At 43.8% G+C, this 17,961-nt stretch overlaps 1 protein-coding gene across 1 annotated transcript in view; it reads left to right on the top strand.

Moving 5' to 3' along the window:
* Window positions 1–17,961, top strand: part of NFATC4 (nuclear factor of activated T cells 4) — an 889,306-nt gene that overhangs the window by 807,076 nt on the left and 64,269 nt on the right. Inside the window, exon 7 of the mRNA XM_069633813.1 lies at window positions 1,207–1,262. Coding sequence (XP_069489914.1) covers window positions 1,207–1,262 — 56 coding nt within the window. The remainder of the gene's footprint in view (window positions 1–1,206; window positions 1,263–17,961) is intronic.

Below are 17,961 nucleotides of genomic sequence, written 5' to 3'. Positions count from 1 at the left end.
CTAAAGTTACGGCCAGTGGGGCATTACACAAACCCAGGAACCTTAGTAAATAAAGGTTTTCAAACTAACGCTTTTGAGTCTATGGGGTCATTATGACCCTGGCGGTGGGGGGTTAACGGAGCCGGTAGAGCTGCGGCCCCGTTAACCCCCTAACGCCTCATTACGAGGTCTCCTCGCGGGACCCACTGACGGCGCCTGGTAAAACTAGGCATCCTTAGCGGGTCCCGCAAGCAGACCAGGATGCAAACAACGGGCCTGTCATTATGGGGCTCAAATGGGAATGGGGATGTACCGGGTACAGGTTCCCTGAATGGGGAAATACCAGGCCCTCCAAGTTTGTAATGGCCCGGTATTTCCCCATTCAGGGAACCCGGACCCGGTATGGTGGTAGCCATGCTGTAAATAGCGGCATGGCTACCTCCAAAGTCGGAATGAGGCCCTATGTCTCTCTTGATACCATGCCTGTCTCACACCACCCATTGACTGCCCGTGGCCATGCTAATCCCTGTGGCCATTCCCACCCAGTTCCAGCCCCTCGCTGCCCAGAATACTGCCTCATTTCAACTCTTTCAGCTTGCTTTAAACAAGCCTTACCATCAAACTGTGCACTCATAGTGCCTGCCAGTATTTTCTCAAAGCAGCCTTCTGAGATTTAATGGCTTGATTGGAGCAGTAAACACACTCCTGGCAATTAAAAATGTCTAAATCCAGTCTGCCTCCAGCCATTCGATTTATAAGCTCTATGCGTGTCCTTCACTGAAGTCCTGTTAAAAACAAGCATTGGCAAAGTCAACAGTTTTGGCTCGGGTATACGTATCAGGCATTTGCCAGGCACTGCTATTAGATGACTAGGTATTCTCACCATTTTGCTACCATCAAAAGCCAGTTAATACCACTATGGCAGTGCCTGGCAAGTGCCTATCCCATACCTACAATAAAACCCAAACTGTTCATTATGCTCACATGCCTACAGTTCCAAATATGAAAGTGTGTTGCTAGCTAAAAAAAACAGTATTGACTTAAAGTGACGTATTGTGACAACAGATCAGTTGGTAGCTGTGCATGCCTATGTTAGTCTGGTGTTCTTGTGTCTCCCGATTTTATCATCTGATTATGCCATCTTCAATCACCAGCCTTTGCCATGGTAACAGCAAAAACTATAGTGTCATTCTATGCATGCAGCCTGACCCATATTTTCTTCCACAGATGGTAAACTGCTCTGGGAAGAGGAAGCTGAGGTGAACAGAATCAAGAGCAATGAGGTATGTTGGGTGGATAGGTGAGGTGCATTGTGTCCAAAGATTAACACAATTTCATACACACTCCAACTACCGCTTTTTTTAGACCAAAGGTGGCATGTACAATAGTGTTACCAACAACATTCACCGTTATTAATTGTCTAACTTTTGTCTCAGGCTTGAAAGTCAAAGAATTAACATTCTGCAGTTTGATCTGGGGTACAAAGTATAGAGAAACTCGGGCAAATATGCCACCAAACATCTTGGTTTGCATGCCTATACACTCTGATACTACCATTACGGTGGTGATGTGGCTTAGTATAAAAGCATATTAACATAACCTAACTTGAACTCCCAGCCCAACCTTTTCCCTGTGGCACATTCTCTGCAGGAGTGGGGGTGATCGCCAGATTCTCAATTCAGAACCAATTGAAGCAGCTGTAAGGTATTCAACTGGCATTCTGCATATAATCTGTTGCAATGCTGCTTCTGGCCCAGCACTATGGCCCCAGCAATTTCCACTCTGCTACGGAGTGGAGAAATATTTTTGAGCATGTGAATATGTTAATTGTGTTTTTAGATACAGTATTAACCTTGTGGCAGAAGAGGGAGGAATCAAAAACAACCCCTAGGTTCACTGCTGATTTCACTGTGGATGAAAGAGTACCCATGGAATCTGGCTAGATGTAAGATAGGTGGCTTTTGAATAGCCCACCGTATAGCAAATTCTCAGTGTTGTTGTCAGCAATCGTATGTAGCATTTGTCTGATCTATTCATCTTTCATCATTGGCCTCAAGCCAGGAGACTGTATCCCTCCAGCACTAAAATGTCTCCACTGACTCCCGGTGGCTGCAAGGATCAAATGTAAGGCCCTCTGCATCATCCACAAGGCTTTCTGGGGCCTAGGGCCTGCTAAACCCAACTTGCCTTCCCTAAATACCTCCCGGCTAGAGCCCTTCGGTCCTCCAGCTCCAACTCTCTGCAGATCAGATGCTTCTCCAAGCAGAGAGTGTGGGTGGGTGCTCTCTTCAGTAGGTGCCTCCCTCTGGAATGGACTCCCTGCCCCTTTCAGACTTGCGCCGGACCTTCTTCTGTTCCAGAAGCTTCTAAAGACCCGTCTCTTCTCTACCTCCTTTCCTCTCATCCTCCCTTGCCAATGCCCTCTTCTGTCGTTGTGACTGGCGGCCTGGTCCCTTATGAGTCTTACATGGTACCAGGCCCTCCAGGACCAGTCTATACGAGCACCCCCCCGGGCCCCTTTCCCTAACCAGTCTGGTGGGTTGGGCATCCCTCCCGATCCTTGTCCGCCCCACTACCTTTCACTTAGAGGGGGGGTCCTCCTCCTGGCATCCCCTGGCCTTGCACTTGGGCCGTTCTTCCTTCTTCCATCCCCCTCAGCTTTTTTATTCCTCTCCCCTGTCTGTCACCTATCCCCCTCACCACCACTCCCCTCCTCCTCTTTTACACTTCTTTGTACTGCACTTGCACGATCCGAATGTCATAAGGCCTAGTAGGACCGTTATTGTTCTTTATATCTCATATCCCCCCTCCCTCTTTTGTCTTGTGGCACCTGGAAACACAATTTTTGCTGTATAACAGTGCGCCTTATAAATAAACAATAAATAAAAAATAGTCAGTTTTCTTAATCACAGCCCAGTATCCTTAACCACAGCTCTTTCGCTTTCATCACAGTCCTTCTCCTTCATCAAGTCATTGTCCTAGTCTTTCTTCTTTGTAATAGTACTTCATCACAGTCCTCCTTTATCATTCCTCTTCCTTCTTCAGAGTCCTTCATTATAAACTTCCTCTTCTTAAGTCACAATACCTCTTAGTTGTCAGTCATCCTCCTTCGTCATAATCATTAATCACAATCCTTTGTCATAGTCCTTTTGTTTTGTCATAGTCCTTTGTCACAGTCCATTTTTGTCACAACCTTCTCTTGGGTCAGGCTTATATCACAGTTCTTCTCTGTGGTCATAGCTCTTGTCCTTTGACAGTCATTTGCCTTCATCACAGTCCTTCAGAGTCACAGTCATCTCATCTGTCAGTCCTTCATCAAAGTCCTCCTCTTTCTTCACAGTCCTTCTCCTTCCTCAGAGTCCTCTTTCTTAACAGTCCTTCACGTTGGACTTTCTCTTTCATCACAGTTCTTTTCTATCACAGTCCTTCATTCTAATCCTTCACCACGGACGTCCTCCTTCATCATAGTCTTTCTCCTTCCCAACAGTTCTTCTCCTTCATGGCAGCTCTATTTTGTGACAGTTCTTCTACTTCTTCACTGTCCTTCATCAGGCTTTCTCCATCAAAGTCCTTCTCCATTTTCATCCTTCTCATACATCACAGTCCTTCTTCTTTATGACAGCTCTTCTCCTTTATCATAGCCCTTCTCCTTTGTCATAGACCTTGGTCCCCACAGTCCTCCTTCATCACAGCCCTCTCCTTCACCCACCACAGTCCTTCACCTTTGTCAGTCTTTCTCCTTTGTCACAGTTCTTCTCCATCATCATAGTCCTTCTTTTGTCATGGGCCTTCTACTTGCTCATTCTTTAATCAGAGTTTGTCTCTCTGGTCACAGTGCTAGTGCTTTGTCAGTCCTTCATCGCTGTGCTACTTTTTTAGCCTTTCCCCTTCATCACAGTCCTTTGTCACAGTCCTTCAATGCCATCCTCCTTCAACTGTCCTATGTCACAGTTCCTTTTCTTTGTCACAGTCCTTCCCCTTTGCCACAGTAATTCTCTATCATCATAATCCTTCTTTTGTCACAGACCTACTACTTGCTCAGTCTTTCCTCACAGTTTGTCTCAGTGGTCACAGTCCTTGTGCTTTGTCAGTCCTTCCCCTTCATCAAAGTCCTTCAATTCACAGTATACCTCCACCGTCCTTCAGTCCTTATAGTCCATATCTTCACAGTCCTCTTTCTTCACCTTCCACCATTATAGACTTTCACTTTTATCACAGTTCTTCTATATGTCACAGTCCTTCATCATAGTCCTTCATCACAGTCATTCTCCATCATAGTCTTTCTTCTTCACAACGGTTCTTCTCATTTTATTTCTCCTTTTCACAGTTCTTCTTCAGTGTCCTTCTCCTTCTTCAGCCTTCTTTTTTCTGTTACAGTCCTTCCCCTTCATCTTTGTACTTCTTCTTTATCTCAGTCCTTTTTCTTTATCAAAGACCTTCATCCTCAGTCCTCCTTCATCACCGTTCTCTCCATCAACACAGTTCTCTCCATCACCACAGTCCTTCCCCTTCACCACAGTCCTTCTCCTTCACCACAGTCCTTCTCCTTCACTGTAGTCCTTCTTCTTCACCATAGTGCTTCTCCTTCTTCACAGTCCTTTGTCACAGTCCTTCATCACAGTGCTACTTTGTCAGCCCTTCTCCTTCATCACACTCCTTCTTTGTCAAGTCCTTTATCGCAGTACTTCGTCAACAGTCCTTTGTCACGGTTATTTTCTTTTGTCAAAGTTCTTTTTTGTCACAGTCCTTCTCTTTTGTCGTAGTCCTCCCACTTTGTTGCAGGCCTTCTCCTTCGTCATCCTTCTTTTGTCACAGACCTTCTATTTGCTAAGTCCTTCAACACAGTTCTTCTCCTATGTCACATCCCTTCATCCTAGTCTTTCATCACAGTCGTTCTCCATCATAGTCTTTGTTCTTCACAATGGTTTGTCTCATTTATGGCATTTCTCCTTTGTAGCAGTACTTCTTCGTCAGTGTCCTTCTCCTTTTTCAGTCTTTCTGTGTTACAGTCTTTCGCCTTCATCTTCGTACTTCTCCTTCAGCTCAGTCCTTTTTCTTTATCACAGACCTTCATCCTCAGAGCCCTCCTTCATCATAGTCCTCTCCATCAACACAGTCCTCTCCATCACCACAGTCCTCCTTTACCACAGTCCTTCTCCTTCACCACAGCCCTTCTCCTTCATCGTAATCCTTCTCCTTCTTCACAGTCCTTTTCTTTTGTCGTAGTCCTTCTACTTTGTCGCAGTCCTTCTCCTTCGTCACTGTCCTTCTTTTGTCACAGACCTTCTATTTGTTAAGTCTTTCAACACAGTTTTCCCCCTGGTCACAGTCCTTGCCCTTTGTCAATCCTCCCCTTCATCACAGTCCTTCAAAGTCACAGTCTATGTCCTCCATCCGTCCTTCCTCTGTCTTTTTCTTTCATCAGTCCTTCCTAACAGTCCTTCTCCTTCATTACAGTCCTTCTCCTTTGTTACAGTCTTTCTCCTTCAACACAGTTCTCTTTCATCTCAGTCGTTCTTACTCAAAATTGTAATGAATCAAAGCTAATCATCCCAAAAATCCTGGCCAGGGACCCTTCTCATGTGGCCACAGAAAGGCAGGAACATCCTGATCCTGACCCTAGGGGTGGTGTTCTGTGGAAAGATCAAAATGGTTGGGGGGGGCAGGGGTCAGGGAAATTGGGAACACCCTATAACTAACTTCCCTAATGATCCCAAAATCTTAAGAGCCTATTGTAAAATTGAAGCATGTGGCCAAAATAGGAACAAGAACATTAGGGACTTCAAATCCCATAATGCTTTAAGTACTGGGAAAAGGAAGAGGAGCTCAGAGGTATAGAACTCTGATGCGCAGACTAGTAGCTCTAATGACCCACACCTGAGCAGCACTTTTGAGTATTTAGGACCCCTTCAGGTGCAGGCCATTAGAACTCATCAGCCATGTGAGCAGTGGAAGCAGAGAGAAGACCCCGGAACAACATTTCCATTGCATTATGGTCCTAAGAGAGTCAAAAGAGTTCTGACTTTGAAGTTCAGAGAACGTGCAGCAGGAAGCAATGTGGATGCTGACTGTCCTGTGGAAGAGAGGAGCTCACCCAATTCTGTGCAGTGCTTCAGTGGCTGGCGCGCACTGGAGTGGATTCCCTGCACAGAAGGTGCGAGCAGTGGAGGTGTGACAGAAGCAGTCACACATTTAAATCCTGACGCGAGAAGCAGAAGCTGAAACAGCAGTGGGTCGGAAGGAAGCACAGAGAAAAAGCGTTGAGTTGGCCTATGTGAGGTGACCACGGGGTGCTCCGTGGCAGACCGATGGCTGGAAACAGACATTTTGAATACTGAATTAATAAATGAAAGCACTTTTGGACAAATTCTTACATTAAGAGAAATCGGAAGATGAAAAAGTATATTCATTGTTGCTAAAGTAAAGAGGGGGCTATACTTGATCAAGAGAACCAACATTGCCTAAGCCAAAGAAAGGCAATAATAAGAGGGAAACACCTTTTCCTAAAGAGAGAAACCTAAATCAGAGACATTATCAGAAGTTAATTGGTGGAGTAGAAAGAACTCAAAGGTGGCATGAACAAGCCCTCCTTATCATAATTATCAAGGGGGAGAGAAAATGAACCTGCATTGCATGTGACAGACAAATCAGTGTTACAGATGGCATCAATGTATATTATGCCCTTGTGAAAGAAGTTTTGAATCTCAATGTTGTTGAAAGTTGAAGACCTTTATGAAGTTAGAAGTAGACTTCACCACTGAGGACTTGTAGTAGGAGGATTTGTATCCTGGCAGGCGTGTATACCAGGAAAGGGCCTTTTTAGTGGTTAATCCTGCCAGTTAGTGAATCAGGAAGAAGGCATTGAAGTATTGCATTGTGGTTGAAGGTTGTGGTAGAAAGAAAGTGGCTAGGTCACTAGAGTGTAATGATTTTAACTACAATAAAAAATGTACCTGATAAAATCATATTGTTTGCAAAGAAGGAAAGATGTATTGAACAATCAGAGAGTGGGAAGACAACGTCTTTTGGTTTGCTGTAGCAGCAAATTGTGAAAATATTGAACAATCACATTGGAAAAATGATAAGTGTTGTGTTGCATTTGATCCTACAGCCAAATGGAAGAATTATGAAGTGAAGAGAACTTTGTGTTGCATTTTGAAACAGAGTTTGGACATTAAAAATAACTTTCTTGACTGGAATTTGGATCTAAAAACCCTGCCTTCACCCCGGGAAGGGAAATCTGACCCAGATTACAAGGATACTTTATTACAAAGTTATGTTTACAAATAATTACTACATCGTTGAGTTTTTTTGCCCATCTACTACCTATATGTGTTGTTGTGTATATATAAGTGTGAGGGACATAAATCCTTTTTAGGGTGTTTTCCTTTAGTCTTAGTTTCATTGGCAGGGAAATCCTCATTAGGTTAGGGAAAGTAAGGCATTTTACTCACACTTATTTAAATAAAAATGCCTAATTGTGAGAAAACTCTATCTACTTGTCTGCCTGCCTCGCATTTCTGACTCCTCACACAGTCCTTCATCACAATCCTTCTCCATAGCAGTATTTCCCCTTCATCACAGTTCTTCCCTTTCATGACAGTCATTCTTCCTAATGACAGGTCTTCTCCTTTCTGACAGTTCTTCTCCTTCGCCTACATCACAGTCCTTCTCCTTCATCACATTCTCTCTCCTTCATCACAGTCCTCCTTCATCACAGTCCTTCCTCACTGTCCTCCTTCCTCACGGTCTGCTTCCTTCCTCACAGTACTCTCCTTCATCACAGTTCTTCTCCTTTGTCACAGTCCTTGTACTTCATCACTGTCCTCCTCTCTCAGTCCTCTCCTTCATCACAGTCCTATCCTTCATCATAGTTCTTTTGCTTTATCACAGTCTGTTTACTTCATCACAGTCCTCATTCCACGGTCCTCCTTTCTTATTCATTCTTCCCCACAGATCTACTCCTTCTTTACAGTCCATCTCCTTCATCACAGCCCTTATCCTTCATTGCAGTCCTCATTTGTCATTTGTCCTTCTTCTAATTCATCAAAGTCCTTGTCATTTGTCATTGTTCTTTGTCACAGGTCTTTTCTTTCATATGTCTTTCATCAGCCATTCTCCTTTGCCACAGTACTTTCCTTTGTCAGACCATCTCCTTCATCACAGTCCTCCTTCATCAGTCCTTTGTCACAGTCCTTTTCATTGGTCACAGTCATTCTCCATGAACACAGCCCTTCTCCTTCCTCAGTAATTCTCCATCACACTCCTTTGTCACAATTCTTCACCTTCACCAGTCATTCTTCTTCATCACAGTCCTTCTACCCAGTCTTTCGTTTTTGTCAAAGTCCATTTCTTTTGTCAGTCATTCACCACAGTTCTTCTCCTTTGTCAGTCTTTCTGCTCCTATGTCACTCTTTCTCCTTCAGCAGTCTTTCATCAGTCTTTCGCCTTCATCACTGTCCATCATAGTTGCGCGCCTTCATCAAAGAGCTTCATCAGTCACTCTTCTTCATTACATTCCTTCTCCATTGTCACAGTCCTTCACCTTTGTTATAGCCTTTCATCAGTCCTCTTTCATCACAGTTCTTTGCCCGATACCTTTTGATTCATCAGCCAGTTACAATCTCCTTCTCAGTGGTCACCTTCTGGAACGCTTCATATTTATTTTCTTCTCTTCCCCTTCCATGTGAGCCGCTTTGTTGCTTTCTCTTGCTCTCTCACATTCTCCCTTGATGTCTCTTTCCCAACATCATCATCACTTTATTGTGTATCAAAAGCAATTGCATTATAATACAACACAATATCATAGATGTATACACTAAAAATGCAATTTGTAGATGACAACTTGTAAAATAAGACATAAGCATACCAAGACACGAGCAATACAAATTTCAAATTCCATAAAACATCCCCCAATTCCCTTTCTTAGAGCTTGCCCTATCTCTTTCTTAGTAACACCCATAACTCTTAGGAGCAAGGGTCCTCCTTTCTTGAAAATCGTTCTTCCTCATAACAGGTCTTCTCCTTTTGACAGAGTGCAGTGAGATAGCTGGTCACAAACTCTGTCACCCTCTAGCCTTTAGTGGATGTGCAGTATTTCAGAGCCCCTTATTGTCGTTTATTATTGTTTGACCTAAAGTGGGGTTAGGCGCTCCTTCCATCTCCATTTGTGATAATGTGGATATTAGAGTAAGAAGTGCACCAGACTTTCACAGTCTTCTGATCATATTCCCTGAGGCACATTGCTCCACTCTGCAGCTAGAAAGCTCAGAGTGAGGCATCCCGATCTAAACTGTATTACTAGCTTCCTGACCTCCTTTTGTATAGTCAAGTCACATATATATTAGTATAAAAGCATATTCACTTAACATTAATTTTAGTTACAATACTGATTTAGATGATTCACTATTAGGTTGCAATTTTTTTCTGTAATTATGATGAACTAGGTCTGTTGCACCTGGTTTTATTGCATTTTAATTCTTTCACACTTTTGCACTGTATATCAGATGTATTTGATTGAGTGTGTCATTTCTAATAGTGTTTGTAATGCTGATTTTAACAGTACCACCTTGTTTATTGTTTTCCATTTTTGTTAAATTATTTTTCTAATATGTTTTCTTTCATGGAATCAATTTTCAAAATTAAGTTTCAATTAAGATAACTTTACCCTACTCTATAAATTGCAGGCCACCAATTTTTCACCATCTATATGTGGCACATCCTCTCCTGTAGGAGTAGGACTGAGCACCAGATGTGCTTCTTGAGTTGACTCAATTGGAGCATCTGTAAAGTATTCATTGGGCATCCTGCATATAATATGTTACAATAATCCATCTGGGCCAGCACTAAGGCCCCAACATTATCGCTCTGCTATGGAGTGGAGAGTTCCTTTTCAGCATGTGAAGATGGCAGTTGAGTTTTTAGATGCTGCATTGACCTGGTTGAAGGAGAGGTTGGGATCAAAAACAACCCCTAGATTATTTACTGTCTTCACTGTGGTTGTTGGTGAACCCATTGTATCTGGCTAGATCAATGATAGGTAGCTCATGTTTGATTAACTGGACAGCAAAATCTCATACTATTGTTGTCAGCAGCCTTTAGTAGCATTTTTCTGATATTTATTAGTTTTAACTGTGTTCATCTTTCATCATAGTTTCCCCCTTCATTACAGCAATTCTTCTTCATTACAATTCTTTGTCATAGGCCTTCTTTTTCTTCACAGCACTTCTCCTTCAACAGTTCTTAATCATAATCCATCTCCTTTACTGCAGTCCTTCATCACAAACCTTCTGCTTCCTCAGTACTTCCACTTTGTTACAGTCTTCCATCACAGTCCACAACCTATGCCACAGTACTTGTTTGTTGTCAGTCATCCTTCTCCGTTACAATTATTCATCCCAGTCCTTCATGATACTCCTTCTCTTTTGTCATAGTCCCTTGTTACAGTACTTCTTTCATCACAGTCTATTTGGTCTGTCTTTCATTACAGTCCTTCTCTGTGGTCCTAATCATTGCACTTGTTTGAGACAGTCTCCTTGATCAGAGTCCTTTAGAATCACAGTCCATCTCCTTCTTCATCACATCCACCCTGATCAGTGCTTCATTGCAGTCCTCCTCCTGCATTATAGTCTTCCTGAACCAGAGTCCTCCTTTGTTACAGTCCTCCTCCTTCATCACATCCCTTCTTTTTCATCAGTCGTACTCTTTGATCAGCACTTCATTGCAGCCTTCCTCCTTCATCACAGGCCTCCTTCATCAGAGTTCTTCTCCTTCATCACCTTCTTCATAGACTTTCTTCTTCATGATAGGTATTCTCCTTCACGACAATTCTTCACCTTTATCACAGTTCTTCTTGTTCATCACAGTTGTCCTTCTTCACAATCCTCCTTTCTCACAGTCTGTGTTCTTCGTCACAATCCTCCTTCATCACAGTCCTGTCCTTCATCACAGTCTCTTGTTACAATCCTTTTTTCACAGTTCTTCATCACAGTCCTTCTCCTTCATCAGTGCTCCATCACAGTCCTCTGGATCACAGTCCTGTCCTTAATCACAGTCCTTTCTTACAGTTCTTCTTCACAGTTCATCACAGTTCTCCTCCTTCATCATGGTCTTTCCCATTCCTTAAAATTCCTTTTCCCACGTTGCAGTCCATCTCCTTCATCACAGTCTGAATTCTTCACAGTCCTTTCCCTTCATCTCAATTTTTCCTTTATCACAGTCCCCTCTTTTGTCAAAGTCTTCTCCTTCATCAAAGTCCTCTCCCACATCACTGTCCTTAATGACAGTTCTTCATCATCAACCTTCTATTTTGGCACATCCTCCTCCTTAATCAGAGTCCTTCACCTTTATCACAGTCGTCTCCCTCATCACAGACCTGGCCTTCATCACTGTTCTTCCTCACATTTCTTCATCATAGTTCTTCTCTTTGACACAGCCCCTCCCCTTCATCAGTCCGTCTCCTCCCTAGCAATCTATCTCCATCACAGTCCTCCACCCTCAACAGTCTTTCATCAAGCGTTCTCCTTCATCCCTGTCCATCATAGTTGGTCTCCTTTAACACAGTCCTCTACCAGTCACTCTCCTTGATCTCATTAATACTTGTCACAGTCTTTCACCTTTGTTATAACCTGTCATCACACTCCTTCTCCTTCGTCACTATCCTTCACCACAGTCCTTCATCATCATCTTCTTCATTGTCCTTCAAAATAGTTCTTTTACTTTATTACTGTCCTTCTCCTTTGGAATAGTACTTCTCCTTCATCCTAGTCCTATTTTCTCAGGCACAATCTCTGAGTCAGATACAGTCACCCTCTCTCTAGGCTCCTTCTGAAACACTTCATATGTCTTTTCTTCTTTTGCCCTCTGTTACCATTTTTGTTGCTTTCTCTCCCACTCTCCCTTTCTCTCTCACTTTCTCTCATTATCATCATCACCGTTCTGTGTAGCAGAAGCAAATGCATTATGAAAAAACATGATATCATGGACATAGACTAAAAATATAATTTGTAGACAACAATTGATAAAATAAGGCATAACTATACCAAGGTAATAATGTAAAATTACCCCACTTCCCTTTATCACTGCTCTCCATATCTGTCTTAACACCCATAAATATAGAAAGCAAAGTCCCTTCGTCTTTCATACAAAGGTGCAGTAAGCATTTATTAAATTATGTTACCTTCCCATTTTTAGTGTTTTTACAGTTGCCAGAGCCCCCTAACAGTTTTTAATATTGTTGGACCTAAAGAGAGATAGGAGCCTCTTCTATCTCCATCTGCGATAACATGGGCATAAGAATGGGAAGTGCACCACAGTCATGACATTTTTCTGCTCTCATTCACAGATATTAGTCCTAGGCGCATTGCTCCACTTAGCAGATAGATAGTCCCAAGGGAGGAATCCCAATGTAAACTACATAAATAGCTTCCTGACCTCCTTTTGTTTACTCAAAGACGCATAAGCCTCCACCCCTATTCACATTGTTCTATTGGAAATACCCGGGCAGCATGGGGCATTTTTCCAGTTTCACCAACATTGGGCCTCATTACGAGTCAGCCGGTGCAGAAAGAACGGTGGTGGTAAATCCGCCACCACCGTTCTTTCCGGACCGGCTGATCTCGAGTTCTGCATGCGGGAGGTGTCACTCCCGCTAGGTCTGACCTGGCGGGTTTAACAGCACTCGCCTGCAGGCGGACATGGAAACACCAGCATCATTACAACATGGTGCCAGTGTTTCCACTTCCCCACTCCCATGGAATCCTATGGGACTCCATGGGAATGGGGACTTACAGAATTCCGCTTCTGGAATTCCTGGGTCACCGGGGTCGTAATGACCCGGTAATTCCAGGAATCACGGAGGCGGAATGGTAATATGAGTCCGGCGGTAACCTGCTGTTTTTTCCAGCTCGGTTACCGCCGGACTCGTAATGAGGCCCATTGTCTTTCGTCCCACATCCCATAATCTTTCCCTCTCTTCCCTTGGGTAATACCTAATAGTCGTATTTGGAAACTCTCACAGGAGTCCAAAGCCAAATACATACAAAGTTTTCTTCACTCAGGCCAGCCACAACATCTTCAAATAAGCAGCCAAGTCAAACCTGTTTTTTAATCTGGTTTGGGATTCTCTATCCTCTAGGTTATCTCGTAGCCTAATCCAATTGCAATTTGTAAGAGGGTGATACAATCAGTGGTAGGACACACCTAGGTCTCGTCTGGTTGGAGCTCCCTTCGACAGTGAAAAGAGGCTTCAAAGGAAGGAATCTTCAGCTACATTCACAATGGATCATTGTGCAAAGCCCCATACTTCAGCACCATATTTAGCCAAGGAGACAGACCTCTGTTGATACCCTATTGATAGACATAAAGGGACTGTGTGGGGAAGGGGGCCTCCCCAAGTTTTCCATTGCTAGAACCCTGCTAGCAGATTGGCTCAATGTGTTCCCACTTCTTTCCACCTGCCTGCTTTATTATCAAAATGGACTGCCCTGTCATCAAAGTGAGATACTACCCCTAAACCACTACAATTCAACCAAAAACTCTTCTTGGAGTATTTAGCTGGCCCATCGCCATTTTATTTCATTATTTAGATTGCAAACCCAGCTCAAAAGCAGCAGAGCACTTTTGCAAGGTCTGTATGTCTGTGCTTTGCATGGCGTTTTTGGACAGTAGAGCAGTGCTGCCAGCGTAGTGTGGAAACACATGGATTTATTTGTGTGGCACGCATTGATAGAAGAGCTACATTTTTAGTGTTTCACAGAACTGGATGATGGAAGGAGAATTTTGAACCTGCAGCAGGTAAGAGTTCCAGAGGGCGGGGGCGTGGCAAGAGGAGTGCTGATTCCGACTTTGCGGGGCTATCTCTGACTCCAGCCTTTTGATGGATTTGTTACGGGAGGCACAAGAGCCTCCAGAGGTGTGGAGTTTAGGCAAGAGTTATGTTGGAGTGCCATTCAAGACTGCTTTGTAGATGATGCAAGAAGTTTTGACTAGGATCCTGGCAGGGAGGGGGAGCCGTTGAAGCTGTTCCAGAGAGGGAGAGATGTGGTTGAATTTGCGCGCACCTATAATAAGGCCAGGCTGCAGCATTGTGGACAGCCTTGAGGGTGGCCATATGCCTTCCTGAAAGCCCTGTTAAGAGGGCATATGCGCAGTCATTGTAGGAGATCATTAGTGTATGAACCACAGTGCGGAGGTAGTACAGGGAGATAAAGGGTTTGATTTTGCAGAGTGTGGTGATCTGAAGGCAGGCCGTTTGGTCTTTGTTTCATTGCCTTTGTTTTTGCATTGCTAAGTCTATTTGAGTAAGTTGCACAGCGGCATCTGCAAATAGCAAGAGAAGTGTGCTCTAGCCCATTGAGGCATCTTTTGTGCTTGATGGAGTTACAATAATGATCTCAGACCAAACAATCGGACAGACTCGAGGAATATGGCAAAGTACTACTTTATTCTTCATTAATAAAGCAGGGAGAACTCACAGGCATTAGACTAATGCTTGTATGATATGATAGGTTATTTATAACGCTCCTAATACCCAGAGGTTTCTAAGTGCGGACCCGGGGATGGAACCTGTGTTGCTCCGTGTCGTCCTGCTTCCAAGGCGAGCACGTTGCCGCTGAGCTATCCTCCCGAGCCTGTACACTCCCAACTTAACTTGATTACATGGAGGTCTTACCTCATTATGCGTCATCTATGATGTCATTCTACGTGGCAAAATACAAAACCTATTGAGGGAAGGGATTGGTTAAGGTAACATATCTACTGATAGAACATATAAGGATTAGTGCATCATTGGCTACCCCGTATCTGTATGGTGCACCTTGAACTACCTCTAAATATGTATAGTAATTATCATAGCGGACTAAACAACAGTGTATATTAAGTTGTCCCTCAACACCATTGATTGGTTGGAATACTTTTGCAAGCTTGGACTTTTGGCTCTTTAGCAGCATGTACGTGAAACAAAACTTAGGTGTTTGAATCCTGTCAGACTATTCCCTGTTTCCCAATTAGACCATCATCTCACATTGGTAGGCCGTAAGCTAAAGTCTTCCATTTGTAGTTGACCTTGTTGCCTGCTTCCTGGCCTGGAGCATTCAAGGGGGTGTGAACACAACACTTCACTGAGCTCACAGCCTCAGACCCTCTTCAACAGAGCTGGAGTTCTGGTAGCATTCGTCCAGGCTGCAGGAGCAGCTCCTTTTGTCACCTTCACCCTGCTTGGGTGTAAAGGTAAGCTTTTGGGCATTTCTACTCAGCCCAAGATCACCCCGTGGATTGTATGCATTCCGCGATTTAATTGCCACCACAATTGCAATCCCTTCGTATGCCACGAAGCATCAGCCTTTTGCCGTAGAAAAACACTGCTTTTTGCTCAAACTGCTGTATTGTTGCTCAAATCGCCATTAAGCAACACAAGGTTTGCCACACTCCAATATGGCCGCCCCATGCATTGCAACCTTGATTCCTGAAGCCTCTGGATTGGCTGCTACTCTTACAACAAGCCAATCGTATCTCGCCGGCAGTCGAGCGCCAGCCCACGAAAAGAAGGCACATGAAATAAGGCTCCAGTGTTGCCAGGTCTGCTTATTATAAGCGACTTTGGGCTTGTTTTTTCCCAAAGTCGCTTATAATATTTGGAGGTCGCTTGTCGCGGTTTTCGTCCGCTTGTTGGACCGTCTGTGCGCGTGTAATTGGGCTTGTTTATATTGCTGTTAAGCCCATTACACGTCGCACAGAGCGTCCTGCACTGGGCTGCTGGCAGCACTTGCCGGCAATTGCTGCTTTGTCTTGCTCTCGGGTGCGCCCTGTATTTTGAATATGCTTAAGTGTTTGGCACTGATGGCATCGTTACTTGCCCACCAGGTGGCCCATCAATGCCAAATGCCTAAACATATGCAAAAAAAACGCACTTTAAAAGTTTTGTCATGCAGGCAGACACACTGACATGTAAAGATGTAAAGAAGGGGATTGGTTTAGTTTAGCAAGCGTCACTCTATAGCAATATTATCCTGGTGATATCCCCAGTGCTGACGCATTATCCACTAACATCCTTTATTTATTTATTTTTTAAAAACTTTTTTTTGCAAGACTGGGTTAGAGGATTATTCGAATCTATATATACAACATTTTCTCAGAAAGATGTATTCAGGAAGGCCATGTTTCTTTTCAGATTCCAATTGGCCATGTTACAATATTATATAGCGCCTTGGATTAAGGCGCTATATAAAACAATAAATACAAATATTTCAGGGCCGTATTATTTTGCAATCTGGGACTTCTAGTCACCATGCAATAAAATATTGTTGTTCTAACACACTATGTCAGTGTTCTGTCTATGTATGTTTTTCTTGTTGTGTTATGTTTCTTACTTTTGAGACCTTTCCACAACTTTTTAGGTGCACGCTTGTTTTTTCCGCTTATTTGGATGGGAGGCAGCTTGTTTTGGGCTTATTTTTGAAGGGCATTCAGCTTATTTTTTCCTTCCGACCTGGCAACACTGTAAGGCTCCTGACTGAGCTCACAGCCTCAGAACCTCTTCACCAGAGCTGGAGCTCTGGTAGCATTCATCCAGGCTGTAGTAGCAGCTCCTTTGTCACCTTCACCCTGCGTGGGTGTAAAGGTAAGCTTTTGGCCATTTCTACTCAGCCCAAGATCACCCCGTGGATTGTATGCATTCCACGATTTAATTGCCACCCAATTGAAATCCCCTTCGTATGCCACGAAGCGTCCGCCCTTTGCCATAGAAAAACGCTGCTTTTTGCTCAAACTGCTGTATTGTTGCTCAAATCGCCATTAAGCAACACAAGGTTTGTCACACTCCAATATGGCCGCCCCATGCATTGCGACCTTCTTCACCCTCAGCCAGTGATTCCTGAAGCCTCCGTTGGCTGCTACTCTTAAAACAAGCCAATTGTATCTCGCCGGTAGGCGAGTGCCGGCCCACGAAAAGAAGGCACATGAAATAAGGTTCCTGACTGAGCTGACCTAGCTGCATGGAACCTTGGTCGTTTGTTCTCCATTACTGAACTACAACGACGTCACTATCGTTGGTAACTGGTCTAGTTGGCAGATACTGTGAGGCACCTCCCCTTCAGACGTTTCTTTACTCTATACAAACTACCAATTCCCCATATCGTGCTAATATCCCCATATCTGCTACTATCCCCTCTATCTCATAACTACAAAAATGAACAAGCACCCCAAGCTGTGTACCATTAGTGACCTCATTACAGTTCAATACAGCTGCCCTACCTACTTCGCAAACCCCCCACTGCAGCTGCATGCTACATTCGTATTTGTAAATTGCCTCTTATCTTGATTTGTATGCTCACCAACTGCTCATGTATTCCAGCATACTGTAATATCCATTCTACGGCATAGAGCACGAGTAGAATGAGAGGCACGAGAAGCAGCATGAGAAGCTGGGAGTGGATCATCGAGATGACGGAGGAGATGGAATGCGGCGAGCGGTGCGAAGAGTAACGGCTACCAGCTGGATTGAAGGATGTGCGACCTCCCTCCTCCCTAATGTTTATAAGTAGATATTATGTTAATTAAATAACTCATTAACTTACCCCGTAGTCAGTCATTTCTATACTGCCGGACACTTCAGATGGCGACGAGGATGCTGTGCTTCGCTATACAGCTGACATCATAGGCCGCTCCGCTCTTGCCCGAGCGTCGCAGCGGCCCGATTGTCAAACGGTAACGTCGACAGATAATATATACAGTATATATTCATGGGCGTGGGCTGCCGTGACTTCAGGTTATCTCCGTTACAGTTCGTTACGTCCAATTACTTCCTGGATTCCCTCACGCATGCGTGTGAATGACTAAAGTCTTAAAGGGACATACGCATCATTGTGCCTGCATAAACCAAACAGCATTATGAAAGGAAAATGATGCAGGCTGGTTGGACTTGTCATGAGTGGAGTGTTAATCGTACTCAATACACGTATTAATGTAAGGAAACAACACGAATTT

The sequence above is a fragment of the Ambystoma mexicanum genome, chromosome 13 (genome assembly GCF_040938575.1).
Source record: "Ambystoma mexicanum isolate Mex_15411 chromosome 13, UKY_AmexF1_1, whole genome shotgun sequence".
Taxonomy (NCBI): Eukaryota; Metazoa; Chordata; class Amphibia; order Caudata; family Ambystomatidae; genus Ambystoma; species Ambystoma mexicanum.
The sequence above is the reverse complement of the archived record's forward strand: the minus strand, read 5'-3'. Positions and strand labels throughout refer to the sequence as shown.